Source organism: Panthera leo, chromosome B1 (assembly GCF_018350215.1).
Source record: "Panthera leo isolate Ple1 chromosome B1, P.leo_Ple1_pat1.1, whole genome shotgun sequence".
NCBI lineage: Eukaryota > Metazoa > Chordata > Mammalia > Carnivora > Felidae > Panthera > Panthera leo.
In genome coordinates, this window is record NC_056682.1 from 27,777,540 (window position 1) to 27,800,794 (window position 23,255).

Below are 23,255 nucleotides of genomic sequence, written 5' to 3' on the forward strand. Positions count from 1 at the left end.
CTGCTGAACCCTCATGTGAGGAAAACTGTAAAGCCCCCTTTCACCTCTCCTTTCTCCTTTTCATGCCCACCCAAGCAGGTCCACCAAGCTCCCAACTTCAGTACCTTTCTTTCCCTTGGTGCCATCCCCTACTGTGGGCCATCAACACACTAAAGAGACCCAGTTAGTTGTACTGTCTTTTATTCTGTCTTAGATTTGGTGGCGATACCTCAGAATCTTTTCCACAAATAACAAAGATGTGTAAACATACAACAATAAAGGAGAAGCACCCTAGTGGGGGTTCGGGGCTGAGGATCTTGAGCCCTATATGCCCAGTTTCTTTCCCCTCTTTCCCTCCAAGCAGTCTTTGAAAGAGCCTCAAAGAAAACCACCCCTCGCGGGGCGCCTGGGTGGCTCAGTCGGTTAAGTGTCTGACTCTTGATTTTAGCTCAGGTCATGATCTCACAGTTCACGAGTTCAACCTTGCATCGGGCTCCGTGCTGACAGCACGAGCCTGCCTGAGATTCTCTCTCCCTCTCTGCCCCTCCTCTGCTCTCTCAAAATAAACTTAAAAAGGACTTTTTTTTAATAATAATAATAAAAAGAACATCCCTCGTGCTGAGAGTAATCTAAAGTCACCAATTTAGTCAACTCTATATTCACTCATCATTTTCTTAAAATTCCAATGACCTGAAATAATGTATCCAAAAATTGAAATTGGGCCTGAAACTAACATAACATTGTGTGGCAACTGTATTTCAATTAAAAAAAAAAAAAAAATCAGGGCGCCTGGGTGGCTCAATCAGCGTCCAACTTTAACTTGGGTTGCGATCTCACGGGAATTGCTCAGAACCTGGAGCCTGCTTCGGATTCTGTGTCTCCCTCTCTCTCTGCCCCTCCCCTGCTTGCGTCCTGTCTCTCTCTCTCTCAAAAATAAACATTAAAAAAATTGTTTTTAAATCACTTTGTTAAAAAAAAAGTAAATTTAATATGCAGATCACTATCACTGGGACAATCCACAGCAGTTTTAAATTAACAACTTTCTTTTTACTTTGCTCTCCAAGTAAAACATACCTGGATTCAAGATTATAGACCCCTGTAGCAAAAGGTAAATTAAAACCCAAAACACTAAGCAACTGGGGAAAAAGGCAATAAGCTGGATTTTCTTTTATTCCATCTCCCTTTACTAAGAGGAAATGGAGTAAGGATTTAGCGCAATACACTTAAATAAAAACTGTTTCTTGTGTGACGTGAATTAAGATTTCTACCAAGTTTTACTGATGAGAGGGCAGTTCTGTTCACAATACTCTTTCAACTGGCCCCTAAATCACATTTTAAAGAATAAACACAGGTTTGTTTTTAAATGATTCCTAAGAGGTAAAAATGGGACTCTCGGGTTGCAGAGTTTAACTGAGACAAATGGTGCAATCTTTGAGAGTTGAGAGACTTGGAGATTTCTTTTTTTTTTTAAGTCATTTTTTAGCAGAGGCCTCCTTCCACACCATGTCTGAATTCCTTTTTTGAAAACACCAAGTGACTGGAAGCTAAGGCAAGACTCCCAGGGGAAATTAGGGAGACCCCTTTTCCTTTGGGAAGAAGGATAAAAAAAAAGTTAATACCAATTTGTGTCAAGGCTGGTAGAAAGAATAAAAATTAAACCCTTTGTTTTTACTTTTCCTGTCATTTTAATGTAAGACTGAAACAGACTGCTACAATATTGGAGATTCACAGAGAACGGCATGCTTCTGCTATTAAAAGACCTTTGCTGAAACATTTAAACTTTACTTCCTAAGAAATGAATACGGAGGTTTCAAGCATTTTTGTCAGCACAACATCATTCACAACAACTTTCTAGATACTCATTTTCTACCTTTTCCCAAAAAAGGTCATTCTCACTTATTAGAACCCCACCACCACTGAAGCGTTCAAAGCTCCTGAGCTCAAAAGTGATCAGAACACAGATAAGTATAATTGGTAGTCCAAAGCTTGGTTTAAATGTTATCAGAGCAAACACCAAACAGTAAATACTAAATAGATTATTATCGTTTGTATAAAGTAATGATACATATACTAAAACCACTTAAGATTGACGTTTTATGTATGCAGGATCTAATGGTAAGAAAGCCTCAGTCTTAATGGCATCACAGGTTTTAGAAATTAAATACATTTTCAGCTTTCCATGGCAATCATCACTCTCAGAAACCATAAAACACAACTGCATATTACACTAGCATACAGTTCTCTACATAAGCATTTTCTCATATATCATATCAAGTAACAGAACACAAAAAGCAATACAGGACAAAAAAAACTACAGAACTTCTGCATATTCCCCTTTCCCCAGTTGTTAGCAGGTAGCACTTTTTTTTTTTTTAAGAAACTGATGAAAAGTCAGAAATTTTGCATCCAACGTTTGACTTCAACTTTTTACTTTCTTATCGTCTTCTGGTACCACCATATCCTAAAATGAGAAGAGTAAAATTTATATTCATTTTCAAAACTGCACTGGCATTGTTTATCAAATTACAACAGTAACACATCTATTGTTAACAAATGAGTAAGAGAGATGGGAGGGAGGGAGTGGGGAGCAGGGCTATGCAGACAATGCTTCGCCCCCCGTAACAGCCCTCCTAGTTGGTCATCCAAACATCAAGGCTGCTGCAAATCACTTGTAGGGAAACAAAAGAAGATGTGTTCCATGATTAAGGCAACGTGGGCAATTAAGGCAACGTAGTATGGGCAACACTCAAAACCTAAGCCAAAAAGCAGAGAAGCCTATGGAGCCAGCCACGCCCTGCCACCTGTCACCACGCCGGCGACAAACAGAAATAATGTGGGGGCAAGTTTCAGGCTCTCAAAAGTAAACGTTAACTTCATTACCCCCACACACAGGTACACACACACACACTAACGGGTTACAGATGACAAGTGTTCCCACCTGGAAAGTCCATTTTTTTTCAGGTTTTCCTTTAGATTATTTAATGTTTGATGATTTTCTTCATGTAAGTCCCATACACTTCTAGTTGATATTTATGGGTTTTTTTATAATTTTTGTTTCCAATAAGAATGAGTGTTCTATTATTGTGTTTTGGCCTATGTAAGCTATATTTTTCTATATCCTCCCAATCACTACCTCCCCTTTTTTCTCCCCAAAAATAACTACCACCTTAACATCTAACTCCATAGGTTAGCTTTGCTTGTGTTTAAACATGTGTATTTATAAAATATGAATGTTGTAATCATATTTATATACAGTCCTTTGTGTCTGGCTTCTTTCTTTTCTTTTTATATTTGGAAGAGCTATCCACATTATTGCATACAGCTGTTTATTCACTCGCCCTGTTACACAGCATTCCATCGTATGGACATAACTCCATTTATTCAACCAGTTCACTGCTCTTGGATACGTGGGTTTCTTCCACTTGGAGGCTACTAGGAGTAAATATGCAGGGTGCCTGAGTGGCTCAGTTGGTTATGAAATCCAACTCTGGATTTCAGCTCAGGTCATGATCTCACAATCATGAGATCTAGCTCCATGCTAGGCATGGAACCTGCTAAAGATTCTCTCTCTTCCTCTCTCTCTGACCTTCCCCTTCTTGAGTGCATGTGCATACACATACGTACTTTCTTTCTCAAAAAAAAAAGAAAAAAGAAAGAAAAAAGGATTAAAGATGCTATGAGCATTCTCATACTTATCTTTCAGTGTATGAATGTGTGCATTTCTGTTGCTATACGTCTGAGAGTGAAATTGCTGGGGCTAGAGTATGCTCATGGTTTTCAAAGTGATTGTATCAATTTATATTCAAACCAGTACTATAAGAAATTCACTATTACACTTCAAAACATATTTAAATGCAGTTTTCTGTCAATATCAAGAATTCATCTCTCTTCTAGAACTTCCCCTGCTGAAGATGAATCCAATCCACAGCAATCTACTTCATGACCCATTACCTCCCATTCTCTGCTAATTAGCTAGATGTTTAAAAACAAATAGTTATTTTTTTACTTTTTATATTATATCCTTGATTTTTACAAAATTTCCTCTTAACAATAGAAATAAACATTACCACCATACTTCAATTAATACATTTTTATTGAGTTTTGCTGAATATTCAGTATATAGAAATTCTCATTTTAGAATTTAAGAAGAACTCTAGAGGTCACAGAATTAAACACATGTAGAAACCAATGCTCAGGAAGGTTGAAGGTCAAGCCCTGGTTGGTTAATGTTGGAAGTGAGTCTAAACCAAATCCCTACTTGATTTTTAAAGAATATTTAGAGGTGAGAGGAAAGAATAAATCTAAACTATATTCTCTCTCAGCTAACTGTGCTATTAATATTTCTGATGGGTACGCCAAATAAAACTATGATTACTAATACACAGTTATCTTTTTGAATGTATTTTTTAAGTTTATTTATTTATTTTTAAATTTTTTTCATGTTTATTTATTTTTGAGAGAAAGAGACAGAGCATAGGCAGGGGAAAGGGCAGAGTGAGAGAGGGAGACACAGAATCTGAAGCCAGCTCTAGGCTCCAAGCTGTCAGCACAGAGCCCGCCCCACACATGGCTCGAACCCACGAACTGTGAGATCATGACCTGAGGCGAAGTCAGACACTTAACTGCTTAACTGACTGAGCCACCCAGGCGCCCTTATTTATTTATTTTTGAAGGGGGCAGTGGGGAGCAGAGAGAGAGGGAAAGACAGAATCCCAAGCAGGCTCAGTGCTATAAATGCAGAGCCCGATGCGGGGCTCGAATTCACGAACCACGAGATCAGGACCTGAGCTGAAATCAAGAGTCGGACACTTAACTGAGTGAGCCCCCCAGGTGCCCTCAGTTCATTATCTTCCTAAGTTCCAAAACTACTTCTATACTCTACTGCCACAAGATACGAAGCTCCATGTTTTCGCTCTCACCTGATGCTGTTCTGGTTCTCGTCTCTGAGCTTGCATATGCCGAATAGCTACCCGAGGCTCCACGAAGTGGCGAGTAGGCACGGCTATTCCACATGCTGGAGGACGAAGGAGGAGGAGATGGGTAATACCACGAGTCAGAAAAGGGTGTGGCTGCTCTATGAAGACATAAAAGCGTGTCAGGCATTTTCTTGTGACCAGTTTTAAATACTCTGTTGCTAAACTCTCGGAAAAAAAATCTTTATCAAGTGTTTTTCCTCAGTGTTCTGGTATAACATGAAATAGATACTATTTTGTTTCTCTGATATTGTATGGTCATTGCCATGGTGGGGGGGGGGGGGGTGGCAGAGAGTGACAGGGAGAAGAGACTCTTTCAGAACTCACAGTCAGATAAAATCTAAAATTAAGCTACCAATAATACTGAAGACATCCCAAAAGCTGGCTCCAAGCCCTGTCCAGCCTTGCTCCTATCATTCCCTACCAAACCTGACTGCTAACTGTTCCTCAAGCGCGATGTTCTTTCCTATCTTCTCATTTTCTCAGATGTTAAGTAAACAGTCTTTTTCCTATCTCATAGTATCTATAAGGATGACATCGGAAGAAGACACAATGAAAGAAAGTAGCATATACAGTATTGATGAAAGCCCATATAGCAGATACTCTGATTTAATATGGTAATGTCACCATTATTTATTTTCCTCAACAAAACCAAATCCACTCCAACTGCAAGTAAAACAAAGAAGCTTCCAAAGAAAAGTGGAATTTAAGAGCAAGTGAGATCAATGCAAAGCCTACCGATTGCTGCCAAACAAATATCCTAGTATTCCTCCAGTTCCCAAGCCAGTCCAGAACCCAGGTCCTGAATTGCCATATCCTTGTTGTCCTGTGAAAGCACTGCCAAAACCAGAAGTTGCACCAGGTGGTCCTAGAAATAAAAATGATTTATTATATACCCTCATGTAAACAAAACATGACCTACAACACCAAAAATAACATGACATTTCAATTACTTCACCTGTACTGTCTATTGCTAATACTCAGCCTTCAACTCATAAACAAGTTGTATTCAAAAAGTATATTCATAAAATACCGATTTATAACTAAGCAGTGCCTTTCCCATAGACGTGGAAAAAAGGGATGTATCTTAGAAGGGAGGAGGGTCCCTTTCTGAAAAGTCATATTTGCCCTGCTCCGGATCAGCTACTGCAAGACGACCCCACTTGTCGGAGGTCCTTCCTTTCTGCATTATGAACATCTATGAAAGCTTCATGTGATAGCTGTACTTGGGTGCCTGATGCAGGAATCCAAGTGGAGGCAGCAAAGATATTTGTATTGATTGGGAAGTCAGGTCTTAAACCAAAAAAGCATCCTCTGCTCAGAGGAAGTTTTTTTTAAATTGATGTATAACATACATAGAGGAAAGTGTGCTAATCTCACTCGTATAGCATAAGAAATTTGTACATATGTACCCATGCATGTAACCACAACCCACATCAACAAAACATTTCTAGCACCCCAAAAGGCTCCCTCATGACAATTCCCAATAGATACCCGTCCACATCAGAGACAGTATTACCCCGACCTCTCTCACTATACTTTGGTCTTACCCATTCCCGAACTTCTAAATGTAATCATTTACTAGGTACTCGTCTGTGTCTGGCACATCATTATGTCTGTGAGAGGCAACCCCCACTATTGCACACATCTGGTTTTGTTTTTGTTTTTGTTTTTTAAAACCAATCTACAGTATTCCATTGTGTGAAAATAACCACAATTTGTCCCATTCTTATGTTTATGGACATTCTTTTTCCAGTTTTTGGCTATTGTGAATAAAACTGTTATAAATATTCCGTGCATATCTTTTTTTGTACAAATGCATGCATTTCCCTTAGATATGTATCAAGGAATGTAGCTGCTGGGTCATAGGGGAGGTGAATGTTTGATTTTAGACAGTGACAGTTTTCCAAAGTGTTTTCTATTTTAACTCCTACCATCAAGTTGCAGTTGCCATTACTTGATACTGTGCCTTTTTAATGTTAGCTCTTATGGTGGTTACACGGTGGTTAATAATGAACTCAATGTGGTTTTAATTTGCATTTTCTTGAAGACTAATGATGCTAGGCACCTTTTCATATTGTTACTAGACATCTGGATATCTTCTTTTATTATAAAATGGCTGTTCAACTCTCTTGTCCATTTTAAAAATTGGATTGTCTGCCTTTCCTCAGACTTGTGGGAGAGTTCTTTACATATTCTAGATACACACCCTTTGTTGGAAATAATGTTTTACAAATATTTTCTCCCAGCCTGTGGCTTGCCTTTTCACTCTGTTAATGTTGTCTTTTGATGGCTAAATGTTCTCAATTTAAATAAAGTCGAATTTATCCATCTTGTCTTTCTGGCTGGAACTTTTTGTATTCAAAGACATTTTTGCCCATCCCATGGTCGTGACAAATATTTTCATGTTTTCTGGAAACCTATGTTTTACCTTTTATACTGGGATCTATATTTAATGAATAGATTTTTGTGTATGGTATGAGATGGAGTTCAAGGTAAATGCCTATTGCCAAATCTGATCAAGTTCTTCTGATTAAGATGATTTATAATTTAACCATGCCACCTTAACATAGTGGTTGCAATTATCTTTACGCAGAAAAATAGGTAAAAGAAGTTGAAAAAGTAAAATATGAGAACACAAATCTGCTTTGGTCTCCCAATGCCACTATGTTTCTATTTCAGAAACCAGCACAAGATTCACTACCTCACATCTACCCTACTTATTGCCATTACCTAGGGAAACATACCTGTGAAGTCAGACTTAAAGCCTGCGGGAGGGGGTCCTGCAGAGTTGGTGAATCTCTGGTAACGATGGGAATAAGGAGGATACTCAGAATATGGGGGAGGAGAATCTTGACCATCACTAAGGAACAATTTATAAACTCCAAAAGCAATAGCAAGTAGTACTATGACGGTAATCAATCCACTGATGCCACAGGAATCTGAGGAATACAGCTTGTTATAATAATCAGAGAAAGAGTTAAAGCCATAGTTTTTTCCAGACTCTCTCAGTTTCTTCAGGCCAAGTTCTGTGTAATCTAAATTATACTCCAAGCCACAGGAACCTCTTAGTACATATTGGTCTTCAGAGGATTCATAGCCTTCACAGCTCACTACAGTTTTTCCAAATTTATACGCAATATCTAAATCAGTCTTACATTCCCACTGTGAAGAAAAACAGAAATAGATTATGAGAATCAAATTTTTTTTAATAAATACTATTTGGGTTATACAGTTGTCTCAATAAGGTAAAATGAAGTTAGGGAATGATAAACAAAATTCAGAACAATGAGTACTTCGGCGTTGGGGAGAAGGCAACCTACAGGGTTCAAAGCTAGGTAGGAGGTACCTGAGTGTGCGTTTTATTACTATTCCTTATTCCTTACATATACACATGAGGAATTCTTTTGTACATATTAAGTATACCACAATTTATAAACGTTAAGCAAAATTTTTTTTTTTATTTTTTTTTCAACGTTTTTTATTTATTTTTGGGACAGAGAGAGACAGAGCATGAACGGGGGAGGGGCAGAGAGAGAGGGAGACACAGAATCGGAAACAGGCTCCAGGCTCCGAGCCATCAGCCCAGAGCCTGACGCGGGGCTCAAACTCACGGACCGCGAGATCGTGACCTGGCTGAAGTCGGACGCTTAACCGACTGCGCCACCCAGGCGCCCCCGTTAAGCAAAATTTTAAATGTCAACTTTTGCTACTGTAGTTCAAGATGTTTACTTTAAAAATAAGGGTTCTTGGGGCACCTGGGTGGCTTAGTCAGTTGAGCACCCAACTCTTGGATTCCAGCTCAGGTCATGATCTTGCAGTTTGTGGGTTTAAATCCTGTGCAGAGACCCATGCAGAGCCTGTTTGGGGATTCTCTCTCTCTCTGCTCCTTCCCTGCTCATTCCCTCTCTCTCCCCTCAAAATAAATAAATAAAAACTTTAAAAATAAAAAATAAAAATAGAGGTTCTTTAAAGGTTAGGGCTCAAAAATCAGCATCATACATGAATATCTGGTAACTACGTATAGCATCAGAAATAGTACATAACCTTGCGAAAAAAACTTTCTAAACAGGGGAGCTTGGGTGGCTCAGTCACTTAAGCGTCCAACTTTGGCTCAGGTCATATCTCACAGTTCGTGAGTTCGAGTTCTGTGTCAGACTCTGTGCTGACAGCTCAGAGCCTGGAGCCTGCTTCAGACTCTGTGTCTCCCTCTCTCTATGCTCCTACCCCATTCAAACTCCTGTTTCTCTCAAATAAACATTAAAAAAAAAATTTTTTTTTAAAACCTTCTACACAAATCTTATAATAGACAGACTAACACAGACTAACTTTTCAGGGTCCAATCCTGTACATAATCTCTTAAAAAACATTTTTTGGGGCATCTGGATGGCTCAGTCAGTTGAGTGTGTGGCTTCAGCTCAGGTCATGATCTCACAGTTGGGGAGTTCAAGCCCCGCGTCAGGCTCTGTGCTGACAGCTCGGAGCCTGGAGCCTGCTTCAGATTCTGTGTCTCCCTCTCTCTCTCTGCCCCTCCCCAGCTTGCACTCTATCTCTCTCTCTCTCAAAAATAAATAAACATTGGGGCGCCTGGGTGGCGCAGTCGGTTAAGCGTCCGACTTCAGCCAGGTCACGATCTCACGGTGAGTTCGAGCCCCGCGTCAGGCTCTGGGCTGATGGCTCGGAGCCTGGAGCCTGTTTCCGATTCTGTGTCTCCCTCTCTCTCTGCCCCTCCCCCGTTCATGCTCTGTCTCTCTCTGTCCCAAAAATAAATAAAAAACGTTGAAAAAAAAAAATTTAAAAAAATAAAAATAAATAAATAAATAAATAAACATTAAAAAAACATTTTTTTAACATCTTTTTTAAGTAATCTCTATGCCCAGCATAGAGATTTTTAAGCAATCTCTATGCCCAGCCTGTGTTCAGAACCCCAAGATCAAGAATCACATGCTCTGCCACCTGAGGCAGTCAGGCAACGCATCTCTTAAATTTTAAGATATTTAGAAAAATGCAAAGAGTTCACACTAGCCTTAAATATTTCCACCTTAAAAAAAAAAGTCTAAATTTAGTTTAAATTCTGTAATTATATATTGAGCTAAATAGGTAACATGCTTCTTTTAACAACATTTAAAGAGACACAAACTAAAATAGATCTGATTTGTTTTTCTGCCTTTCTGTAAGTTTTGGCCAAATTATCTTCCTCTCTCAAATTTCAGATAAGCTGTTTTATTTTTTGTAACACCTTTATTGAGATACAACTCATATACTATACATTCACCCATTTTGATGGTTTTTAGTACATTTGTAGTTGTGCAACCATCACCACAATCAATTTTAGCATATTTTCACCACTGCAAAAAGAAATCGCATATTCATTAGCAGTCACTCCTTATTTCCTCCCAAATTTTCCAGCCCTGGGCAACTACCAATCTGTCTTTATAGATTTCCCTATCCTGGACATTTCATATGAATGTCTGATCAGACAATATGTAACTGACTTCTTTCACCTAGCATCAAGTTTTCACGTATATTGTAGCATGTATCTGTACTTTATTCTTTTTTATGGCTTAGTAATATTCTATTGTAAGGCTATACCACATTTTGTTTATTCACTCATCAATGACGGACATTTAGGATGTTTCTACTTTTTGGCTATTATAAATAATACTGCTACAAACATTTATGTACACATTTTTGTGTGGATACATGTTTTTAATTCTTTTGAGTATATACCTAGAAGTAGAATGATTGGGGCATTTGGTAACTCTATGTTTAACCTTTTGAGTGCCTGGCAGTTTTCTAAAGCACCTGCACCATTTTACATTCCTAATCGTCGACAATTCCTGATCATATTAACATCATTTCTCAAAAGTAGGTTGGTATTTTTTGAGGAATGACAGTAACATGATAACCAGCAGAGATTCTCTGTCCCCACCCCAAGTGTATAAAGTTTTGGACATTTACTAATGTCTTAGAAGAAATTTATGGATGAAAATTACAATGAATATTTCCAGGCTTTAAAATCAGTTTTCTTTGGAGGATGTTCTTCCAGAAAATAACTGATTTATATTTATATATTTAACTTGAGATTTTCTACATGCGCTTCCCCAAAATACTGAATAATATCCCAATAAATACTTGAATAAAAATTCCAACTAGACTGCCATCAACATAATAAATATTACCTGTACATCATAACCATCCCAACCTTTGTTCTGACATTGTATGACTTTTGGGGTATAAGAATCACATCCAGCTGTGCCTCCAACACATTTCAACTGTGGGATCGGATCCAGCCTACGGGAAGTGGTATAGCGGTCGTGGTGGAGGGTAAGAGCTTTTACATCCCGCAATAATATTCTGTCTGAAACAGGAAGAATACAGATGAACAGGTAGTAAATATCCTGTCAAACATAGAAAGGGTCATCCTAATAAAATTCATGTCATAGGAAATACTTTCGAAAGTACATGGGTATAGAATTCTAGATTGTCACTCAAGCAAGAGGGTGGAATTTTCAGACATCTGAAAAGTTTCAAAATATATACCTTGTAGGTATCAATTCTCAGTAAGACAATGAAAGATATTCACCACCAAGAGAAAAAAATAAAACAAAGAGAAAGATATAAAACCCAGAGGACTAAAGAAAAAGTAATGGCATACAAAGGGACAAAGGAAATCCCAAGGAGAACGAGGAATGAAGGCAGCAATATGACAACCATGGCCAGGCAGAGGGCAGCAAGTCCACACTGGAAGAGTACTGCTCAAAAGCCAGACAGTAGGGCTGCCAGGAAAATTCCCTGCTGCTATCATACCATCTCTTTTAAACCTAAGGAAACAATGTCCAGGTGGACCTGGCTTTGGTTTTTGTCTGTATTTGGTCTGTCTTGACCTCAAGCTGATCAATTCCTCCTCTTCCCCACCATGTCCTGCTAACTGGGCTCAGTTGAGGACACTCATGTCACCCCACAGAAGCATTCTGGCTTTAACCTATTCCTGAGTGCAACAGATAGACCATGGGAAACTTAGAAGTAAAAGACCGAGAACAACCTACTCCTTCTGACCATATTTCTGCCCAATGTTCAATATCGGACCACTACAGTCTTCGACAGATACCTTAATTATAGTGAGTCCTATGTTTCCCATGATTTTCCCCAGTGATTTCTCCAGAAGGGGCGCTTAAAATCTCAGGAAACCTGAAGCCAGAGACCTTTTTTTTACACCGCTAAGAAATGAGCTAGTCAGTTTTTCATAAACTTTTAGGGTTTTACCACATACATGAGTAGAAAAACTGGAGTAAAAAAAAGTAATCATTCAAAAATCAGGAAAGTAACTACCTCCAGGAAAGGAAATGTGCTTAGAAAGGATCATGAAGAATTCTTCTTTCTTTCTCTTAAGTGATTAACAACCTAGTAAGTACTTTTTTCTTGCTTACCCAGACACAGATACAGGAGTTGTTTTGATTTTTGTTAGCTTATTTTTATAAAAACTGAAACATACAGCCCACATTATTCTTCACATGGTTTTTCCACTTAACCAGACATCATGGACATTCCCTCATATCAGCAGATACAGATCTTATTTATACTTATTTACCAAAAAAAGAACTTAATAAATGCGACTAAGCTGAGATTTATCAGCCACACTCTCACCAAAATGCAATAAAATTAGAAATACAGTGACATAGTGGCGCCTGGGTAGCTCAGTCGGTTGGGTGTCCAACTCTTTGATTTCTGCCCAGGTCATTATCTCACAGTTAGTGGGACACAGCCCTGAGTCAGGCTCCGTGCTGACAGTACGGAGTCTGCTTGGGATCTCTCTCTCTCTCTCTCTCTCACTCTCTCTCTCTGCATCCCTCCCCACTAGTGCATGCATGCATGTGCTCTGTCTCAAAATAGATAAACTTTAAAAAAAAAGAAATATAACGTAAAATACATATTAACATATAAAATCAATATGAAAAGACAGCTGAAAACCAGTAACAAGAAAGGAAATTTAAACTATATATACTGAAATATATTATTAAATCTATAGTAATATAAACAGTATAGTATTGGCACATGATTAGAAAAATTAATCATTGGACACCATGGACAAAAGTTAACCAACGATGGCTAAAAACTTACACCATAAAACATACAACAAAAAAATACTGTACAAAAGCACAACAGAGTATGTTTATGATCATTAAGACACCAAAAGCAAAAGACTGACCAGCAAGATAAAGACTGCAATTGATCAAGTTATATTCAATCTATGAAAATCCAAAGTCCATAATAATGCTCAAAAAGAATGCAAAAAACTCATTTATCACTAAAAGTTGCTACCTACCTCCTTTCCCCTGAAAATTGGTAATTAAAGATTAAAAATTAAATTTCTATTCTGACTTTCCACCAGGAACTGTAATCTGAAATAGCCTCAGGTGATAATGGAAATCTCAACCTTATTTTTTTTTTTAATTTTTTTTTAATGCTTATTTATTTTTGACAGACAGAGACAGAGCGTGCGTGGGGTACAGGCAGAGAGAGAGACACACACAGAATCTGAATCAACTTCCAGGCTCTCAGCTGTCAGCACAGAGCCTCATGCGGAGCTTGAACTCATGAACCGTGAGATCATGACCTGAGCTGAAGTCCGAGGCTTAACTGACTGAGCCACCCAGGCGCCCCGGAAATCTCAACCTTATTGAAGAATGACAGCTAATAAATGCAGATGAAATGACAGAATTAGAAAAAAATCGTCATTTTATAACCCCTAAAGAAACAGATTCAGACAAGGATTTATTGGTTTTAAAATCATTAAGAGACCAGATATTGGTATGGTGCTAGAGTGCTTTCTGGAAAAATATAACTTCACAAGGGAGAAATAACACCACTTTTAATCCACTAGTAATCTTAGCATCAATAATGGTAGAACAAATTGATATTAAAGAATCTACTATCATGTAATCCCTGAAAGTATTTAACATGAATTTTATCAATCCTTAGGAATTAACATTCAGTCTACAAGAAATACAAGGAAGAAAAAAAGTAAGCTAAAACAATGCCACGAAAAAACACAATCTAGAAGGTAGGATATTCTAAAGGACAATAGGCCCAAGCCCTTCACCAAAGCAGCAGCATAAAAAAAGGATTTCTACATTTAAAAAGACTTAAAGAAGAATACAATCAAATGTGATGCACAGACCTGGATTGGGTCTTGGTTTGAACCAACTAGTTTAGACATTTTGGGCAAAAATGTGATATCTGAATATGGAATAGATAATTAGTTGACATTAAAAATTTAAGATTAATTTTGCCAGGGGTAATGTTATTTTTACCTTGTGGGGAAAAGTTCCTTTTTTAAAAAGGGGAAGAGCATATTGAAGAATTAGTGGTGGCCTGTCATGATGCCTAAAATTACATGGAAATATTTCAACCTTAAATATGGAATTGAAAGGAAACAAGGAATATACAAAGATTGATTAACTTGCCATCAAAATTTAAAATATCTTTCCCAGGGGTGCCTGGGTGGCTCAGTTGGTTAAGGATCCAACTTCATTCAGCTCAGGTCATGACCACCCAGTTTGTGGTTCAGGCCTCTTCAGGCCTCTGTGCTGACAGCTCAGAGCCTGGAGCCTGTTTTGGATTCTGTGTTTCCCAATCTCTCTGCCCCTCCCTGGCTCATGCTCTGTCTGTCTGTCTGTCTGTCTCTCTCTCTCTCTCTCTCCCTCTCTCTCAAAAATAAATAAAACATTAAAAAACTGAAAGACATAGAGATAGATATAAATAAATAGATCTTTCCCAGAATTCCTCCAATAGACAGACTAGAATGACTTAGTATCAAGTAATTCTAGTAAAATAAGTATTTGGCTTTTCTAGTATTTACCTGGAGGTATACAAGGAGAAGGTAGACAACAGCTTCTGATTAATCGTCCAATAGTACCAAATTTTTTTGGTACACACAAGAAAACAAGTAACATTTTATTTAGAGTTTCTGGACCTACAAAATCCAAGAGAACTTCCCGAAAGACAACCATGTTATAATAAGAGAATTTGATAAAACAGCTAGATATTTTATCAATTACAAAAGTCAACAGGTTTTTCTATACGTATAATACTCAATTAGAAATGAAAATGGGAAGCCTAGGGGTGCCTGGGTGGCTCAGTCAGTTAAGTGTCCAACTTCAGCTCAGGTCATGATCTCACGGTTTGTGGGTTCGAGCCCCACGTCGGGCTCTGTGCTGACAGCTCAGAGCCTGGAGCCTGCTTCAGATTCTGTGTCTCCCTCTCTCTGCATCTCTCCCTCTCTCAAAAATAAACATTAAAAAAATATATTTTTAAATAAAAAAAAGAAAATGAGAAGCCTATCTGAAATTAGTGCCAAGCTACATACATATAAAAAATATCTGGAAATAAATTTAGGATCAATATGTGATCTATATTTTTTTTAAAATGCATATATAATAAGTCCTAATACACTTCCAACCAGGAACCCAATTGGGATTTTTGGAACTGGGAAGAAATATGTTAAAGGTCCTATGAAAAAAACTAACATCTATAAATAGCCAAAAAATGTTTAAAAAAGAATTGCGTTACCAGATAATAAACTTACTGTAAAATTACTATAGGGGTGCCTGGGTGGCTAAGTCGGTTAAGCATCCAACTTCAACTCAGGTCATGATCTCTCAGTTCATGAGTTCGAGCCCTGTATCGGGTCCTGTATGGACAGCACAGAGCCTGGAGGCTGCTTCGGATTCTGTGTCTCCCTATCTCTCTCTGCCCCTCCTCCGCTTGTGTCCTCTCTCTCTTTCAAAAATAAATAAATAAATAAATAAACATTTAAAAGTATATAAAATAATATAAAATAATAATATATATAATAAATTAAATTATTATTTATATTAATTTATATATTAATTTATTTGTATTATGTTTAATATATTTATATTAAATTTATATATTTATATTATTTAACATTATATTATTAATATTGTTATTTAATAAATTTATATTATATTTATATTTTATTTAACATATTTATATTAAATTTATATATTTATATTTCTATTATTTAATATTATATTATTTAATAAGTATATCATATTTATATTATATTTGATATATTTATATTAAATTATACATTAATTCAATATATTTATAAATTTATATTATTTAAATAATATTAAATATTAATTTAATATTAATATTAATAAAGAGTACTAAATCGATAAAGAGTATCGATAGAGTACTAAATATTAATAAATAATATTAATTTAATATTAATGTTATATTAAAATATTAATTTAATAAATATTAAAATGATATTAATTTAATATATTGAATATACTTATATTAAATTTATATATTTATATTACTTAACATTATATTATTATATTATTTAATAAATATATATTATATTTAATATATTTATATTAAATTATATTAATTTAATACATTTACATTAAATTTATAATATTATTAAAATAATAATATAATAAAAGATAGTATGGGGGTGTCTGGGTGGCTCAGTCGGTTAAGCGTCCAACTTCAGCTTAGGTCATGATCTCACAGTTCGTGAGTTCGGGCCCTGCATCAGGCTCTGTGCTGACAGCTCAGAGCCTGGAGCCTGCTTCAGTTTCTGTGTCTCTCTCTCTGCCCCTCCCCTGCTTGTGCTCTGTCTCTCTCTCTCTATCTCTGTCAAAAATAAATAAACATTAAAAAAAATTTTTTTTTTTTTTTAAAAGATAGTACGAAGGCGTACCTGGGTGGCTCAGTCTTCAGACTCTTCAGGGTGGTGCTATCGAGCTTTGCCTGAGGCTCCGCACTGGGTGTGGAGCCTGCTTAAGATTCTCTCTCTCCCCTTCTGCCCCTCCACCACATGCATGTGTGCTCGCTCTCTCTCAAAAAAAGAAAAAAGATAGTATGGAATTGGAACAGAAATAGGCAAGGGAACCATGAAACGAAATAAAGTCTAGAAATTAATCCAGACAGGGGTGCCTGGGTGACTCAGTCGGTTAAGTGCCCGACTTCAGCTCAGGTCATGATCTCATCATGGTTGGTGAGTTAGAGCCCCGCATTGGGCTCTATGCTGACAGCTCAGAGCCTGGAGCCCGCTTCGGTTCTGTGTCTCAGCCTCTCTCTGCCTCTCCTCCACTCGCGCTCTGTCTCCCTCAAAAATGAATAAACATTAAAAAAATTTTTTTAGAAATAAATCTAGATATATATGGGAATTCAATATAAGATAAAGTGGGCTTTTTAATTTAGTAAAAAAAAAAAGGGGGGGCCTTCTTTAATAAATGACACCAACATAACTATGCAGCTAGAAGAAACTCCACCTACAGCTAGATAAAAACTTAATTCCATATGGACTAAAGACCTAGAATTTCCAAGAATTATATTAAAATAAAATATGCTATGTGCTATATTAACCCCAAACTATTACCTCATACATTAAAACTATAACAATGAAATTATTGAATGGTTTAAAAAGTCATAAGGTGGGGCACCTGGGTGACCCAATCGGTTGAGCATCAGACTCTTGATTTCCACCCAGGTCATGATCCCAAGGTAGTGGGATCAAGCCCTGCGTCAGGCTCTTTGCTGAGCATGGAGCCTGCTTGAGATTCTCTCTCTTTCCCTCTGCCCTTCTCCCCTACTGGCACATGTGCTGTCTCCAAAATAAAAAAATAAAAAAATTTTAAAAAGTCACAAGATAAACTAAATAACAGAAAAAAATAAAATAAAATAAATAACAGGAATAACAATAACTTGAAATTATTGTAGCAGGGTTGAGATAAGCAAAGAACACCAAACTAAATTCCCATCACCAACTTGCTATATGACTTTGGCCAAGTCACTTAATTTATCTGTACAGAAATTTCCTCACTTGTAAAATTAAGAATATCAACTTTAAAATTGGTCATGAATCTTAGATTTATCAACCTTAAAATAGACGGCGAAGCTTAGGTATGATTTACTATCATTATCCAGCAGAGTACTTGACACATAACAGATGATCGGGTACAATAAATATTTTTGAGATGTTTAAGGAGCTATATACACATGGGGTATCATTACCCTAACCCTACAGCATCTTTCCTCCCTAGACATCCTAAAGCTCACTAGGTTTTGTGGCCCTAAAAATTCCTATGTTGAAGCCCTAATCCCAATGTCACGATATTGGAGGCGGGGCCTTTGGGAAGTGATTAGTTTTAGATGAGGGCTTGAGGATGAAGTCCCTCATGATAGGATTAGACCCTTATAAGAAGAGAAAAAGACCACAGCCCCCCCTTTCTCTGCCATAACAACAAAACAGCCATCTGCAAACCAAGAAACCAAACACCAAACATGCTGGCACCCTGATCTTCGACTTCCCAGCCTCCAGAAAACAAGAAATAAATGCTTGTTGTTTAAGCAACCCAGTCATGGTATTTTGTTATACCACACCGAACTGGGACAAGGTCTAAGTACCAAAAGCTAATACCCATCCTCCACTAGTTATCAGTCAACGGTCACAGGGAGTTCCCTGAAGTCCAGACTCACATCAAAATCCACTTACAGGTCTCAAATTTAAGATGAGCAAAACCAAAGTCCCCCAAACATGCTTCTCTCACAATCTGCCACATCTCAGGAAATAGTAACTCCACACTCCTAGCCACTCAGGGAAAAACCTTGCCTTCTCTCACCCCTACATCTAACCCATCAGAATATCATGTCAGCTCCACCTTCTAAATAGGTGACAATCCAACCAGTCTCACCAACTCCACTGCCTCTCCTCTGGCCAAACCCACACTACTCTTGGAACTCACTGTACCAGCAGCCTCTTCACTGGCCTCCCAGCTTCCCTGGACCTCCTACAGTCTGTTCGCCACAGAGTGGACAGAATGAGCCTTTAAAATACAATTCACAGCAGGTCATTTATGCCTCCTCTCCCTTCAGGTTTCTGATCAAATGTCATCTTAACAGTGGCTTCTTCCCTGACCAATGCATATTTTAAAAATTCTACTTCTACCTGCACACCCTAGCTTCCTTACCCTGTGTTATCATTGTCCACACCACTTTTCACCACATGACACGCTACTTACCAGGCTGTTTACTGTCTATTTCTCCTCAATAGATGTAAACTCCTTGGGGTCAAGACATTCAGTTTTGTTAACTGCTATATTCCCAATGCCTAGAAAAGGGACTTAAATATAAAATAATTCCATAAAGAATTCTGAAAAGTCTTAGGTAATCTCTTTAGAATGGGTGTACAATTTTTTCCAGACAAATTACTGCTCTATGTTAAAGACAAAGTAAGTGCATCCAAAGCCCAATATATGTATCTATCTATCTATATAGTAAATATAGATAGATAGATAGATAGATAGATAGATAGATACACACACACACACAAAATGAGGGAGTGATTATTGCTTTACTAAAGGGCTTGATAAAACTTAACCCAATAAAATACTTTCATAAAACAATTCCTCAAAGTAAATTTAAGGTACAATAGAATTTATAAATATCAATTGTGTTTACTCTGCAAAATATTTTGGTGCTTTTTGTTCCAGAACAATAGTGTATAGAATAGGTAGACTAAGATTTCCAAGAAGCAGTTCACCATTAATTTAAATTTGGTCCCCTTTTTTTTTTTTTTTTAATTCCCCGGATTCTTCATCTGTAAACTTTTTTTTACTTAAGAACTGAAGTTCAACTAATGTTTCAATCCAGTTTTTAAATTATAATTCTGACCAAAGTGTGATCTTTATATACAACTTTCCAGAAACACATAAGGAAATTACATGGACATTTAAACCCAACATGACTTTTATTACTAATAAAACATCCACATTCAAACATCCACACTCAAAGTCAAGCACCTTCTCTCTCATTGTAGCATTTAGGAATCAAATAGGAAACTACAGAAATAAATCTGTTGCTTAAGAAACATAGGCATTTCCTATCGCTTAAGTCACAAATGCAATATTGACACTTTTAATGCTGTAACATCTTCATTCCCCAAACCAAAAATGATGTTTTAACTTGTTTAAAAATTATTTCTTACATAATTACAATTTAACAGCATGCACCATTAAATGGAAATCTGTATGTTTATGTATAAATTACCCGGAATAATACTTATCCCACAAAAATTCTTCAGAAAATTCTAATAACATAGTAATTAAAAAAAAAAAAAAGTCCTTTCTCAGAAAGTATTTATCATATACCATGACACACAAAAAATAATGTTTTTTAAATTCTAGTGTTCGGTGAAAAACAATGGGAAAAGCTGACGTAACGAAATGAACTTCACTGTAGTGGTCAGATTAAGAAGCATGAGTTCCGCTCACATGTCTGTGATTCTGCTAACCTACCTGCAAGGTTTACATCCCTGTCCACTAAGTGTGACTCACAGACTGCCGGTGCTGTAGCAACTGTCAGCCACAGCAACAGGCAGCCATGAAAACAGGCAGCGAAGATTACATCAGACAGTCGTAACAACAAAGCAAAATGAGCAAGTGAGTATCGAGCTTTCCAGTTAAGTCTTAGAGATGAGGGCTGTTGTCCGAGGAAGGAGAAGGTAGACAAATTCTGGGAGTCCAGGAAAGGGAGAAAGGAGATCTTTAAATATAGAGTCGTCCCGCCCCGCCCACTCCCCAACTGTCCCCATCAGTCCCATAGGACTTCTGGGAAAAGCAAAGAGGCCAGGTAGGACGCAGACGACTAGGAAAGAAGATGGAAATGAGAAATTAGAATAGAATGGCCCAAACGGCGGCGAACGGAAATGGTCGCCCGCTGGGCCTCTGAACGCTAGGTGAATTCAACAGAAAGGGGCGGGTGAGGACAGCACTCACCAGGGTCGTTCCAGGCGAGGGCAGGGCCAGTGATCAGCAGAAGCAAGAGGAGGCTGAGGAGAGAGCGTCCAGTAGCTTCTGGCCCGCCGGCTGTGGCCATGGCTCCGGTGAAAAAAGCGGACGGCTGCCAGGCGCTCGCGGGCCGGAACCCTGGCTGCGGAACTTGCCGCTACGCGACAACACCCAGCACAGGGGACGGCGTCGAAGAGAAGGTCTGCAGAGCCGCAGCGAAGGTCCGTGCGCAAGTGTTACGTCACTGCCACTGCGTCGCGCGTTGGAACACGAATGGACGCCGCGGGCCCCGCCCCTAAAGCTTAAAGCGGCTGGGGGCGGGGCCAAGGGAAGGACGGACAATCCGGGGGGGCGGAGCCCTGGGCGGGGCGCCGGATGTTGTGGGCGGAACCGAAATTTGGGCCCCTCCCTGTTGCGTTTGATCTGCGGCTCAGAATGGTTCCGCGCGAAAGTGCAGTGGTTAGAGAGATTGAAACCAACGCGAAATCTAAGAAGTGTAGTTAGGTTATGCATTTCCGAAACCTTCATAAGCTCCCTGAGGGAAGTGACTGTGCATTAGAAAACTTGTTGTCCTCAGCACCTAACATGGAGCCTGGCATATGACTCGCGTCCGACTACTGTTTGCGAAGATTGGGGTGAAAGGTAGCATGGAAATATGTTGTGTGGTTCAGAAGCTCAGGACCTCTACCTATTTTCTTGTACGTGGAGGCAGTAGGAATTTACAGAATATCGGGAGAAGAAACTACCACCTAAAGAACCGGTCAGAGAAAACAGTTCTAAGAGTGCTGGAGCATTATCTTTGAGGTCTGACAGGCCTGGGTTTCTCTCATTCATTCATTCAACAAATGCCAGGCACTGTTTTAGGCATGGAGGATATGGGCAAAGTCCCAGTACTCATGGACCTTACACTGAAGTGGGATAGGACAAACAACATTAAATAATTAGTAAACAAAGAAAAATAGACAGTGACAAATGCATTGGTTAAAGTAACACAGGATATTACAATAGAGACTGGGAGGTGACTTTAGGGAGGCATTTTCTTGCTGAGGAAGTGATTTTGAAGTTTGAGACCTGAAAAAGAAAGAACCAGCCATACAAAGGTCAGGGGAAGGTCCTTCAGGGCTTAGGGAACAGTGGGTGCACAGCCCTAGATTTTTGTTTTGAGGAATAGTCATTAATTCAGCCAATAACTTTATATATTGAGCATCCACCAGTACCTAACAGGACCTGCCAGACACTGTTCTAGGCACTGGGGATACAGTAGTGAATAAAACAAAATTCAGGGGGTAGGAGAGGCAAACAAATTCAAAATAACTGAAGCAAAGTAAATTAGGGGAAGGGTGGAACAAGAGGAGGCAGAACAGTGGAGACTTGGGATGGGACAGAGTGAGACTGGAATAATAAAGGTAATAGAAAATTCTGTTCTGAACATGTTGTTTTCAGGGACTATAAAGCATCCAGATAGACCTGTCAAACAGACACTTGAATATACAAGTCTGCATTTCAAAGCTAAAGTAAATTTGGTAGTTATGTTATCAAAATTAAGATGGTATTTATTGTCACAGGAAAAGGTACGATGCATATGGAGAGAATTTAGATATGCCAAAGAAGGAGGCCCAGAACTAAAACTAAGAGAACACTATCATTTGGACTCTGGGCAGAAGATCCTAGAAAGAGTCTGAAAAGTCGCCTCTGGTGAGATATGAGAAAAGCCAGGAGAATAGTTATATGGTAGCTGAGAGAAAGAGAAAGATCACCAGTATTTACTGTTGTTGAATCACAAAGCAACTTTTGGATTTTGCAATGTAGAGGTCATGAATTACCTTGACAGGAGAATTGCTGTTATTTGAGATCACATCATTTGCCACATACAGTCCTAGAGAGTGGTGAACAAAACATTAAAGTTGTACTAACTTACACTCTGGTGGGAGAGACAAACAACAAGTAATGTATAGTTCAGAAAAACAATACGTGCATTCAAGAACAAAACAGAGTAATGCACACACACAAAACCAGACTCTTAAATACAGAAAGCAAAGTGATGGTTCCAGAGGGGGGTGACTGGGGGGAGTGGGTGAAATAAAGGGGATTAAGAGGTTTCCAGTTATAAAATAAAAAAGTCACAGAGATGAAAAGTACAGCATAGGGAATATAGTCAAGAATACTGTAATGATGTTTGGTGGCAGATGGTTATGACACCTATCATGGTGAGCACTGAGGATAGAATTCTTGAATCAATATGTTGTACATCTGAAACTAATATAACATTGTATGTTAATTATAGTTCAATTTTTAAAAAAGAAGAAGAAAACAGGGTAATATAACGTGAAGTGCTATAATAAATAGGATGTCCAGGAAGGGTTCTGAGAAGCTACCGTTTGAGCTGAGATCTAAATGATAAGAGGCAGTTTCTTAAACCATCTCTGAGACACAGCAACAGGAATGTGTGGACCTGATTTGGGTCCTGATTCAAACA

General features: G+C 38.2%; 1 protein-coding gene across 2 annotated transcripts; it reads right to left on the reverse strand.

Moving 5' to 3' along the window:
• Positions 1-1,644: 1,644 nt before the first annotated feature.
• On the reverse strand, positions 1,645-21,047 carry SARAF (store-operated calcium entry associated regulatory factor). Of its 2 annotated transcripts, none has more exons than XM_042934433.1 (6): positions 20,768-21,047; positions 11,135-11,313; positions 7,700-8,117; positions 5,691-5,820; positions 4,899-4,993; positions 1,645-2,440 (listed from the first exon to the last, which is right to left on the reverse strand). In XM_042934433.1, the coding sequence occupies exons 1-6, from the start codon at positions 20,865-20,867 to the stop codon at positions 2,415-2,417; spliced, it is 948 nt and encodes a 315-aa protein (XP_042790367.1). In that variant the 5' UTR covers positions 20,868-21,047; the 3' UTR covers positions 1,645-2,414. The 2 variants fall into 2 exon arrangements, with proteins under 2 accessions (XP_042790367.1, XP_042790366.1); XM_042934432.1 differs by having other exon boundaries at positions 4,899-5,053; positions 20,768-21,043.
• Positions 21,048-23,255: the final 2,208 nt, after the last annotated feature.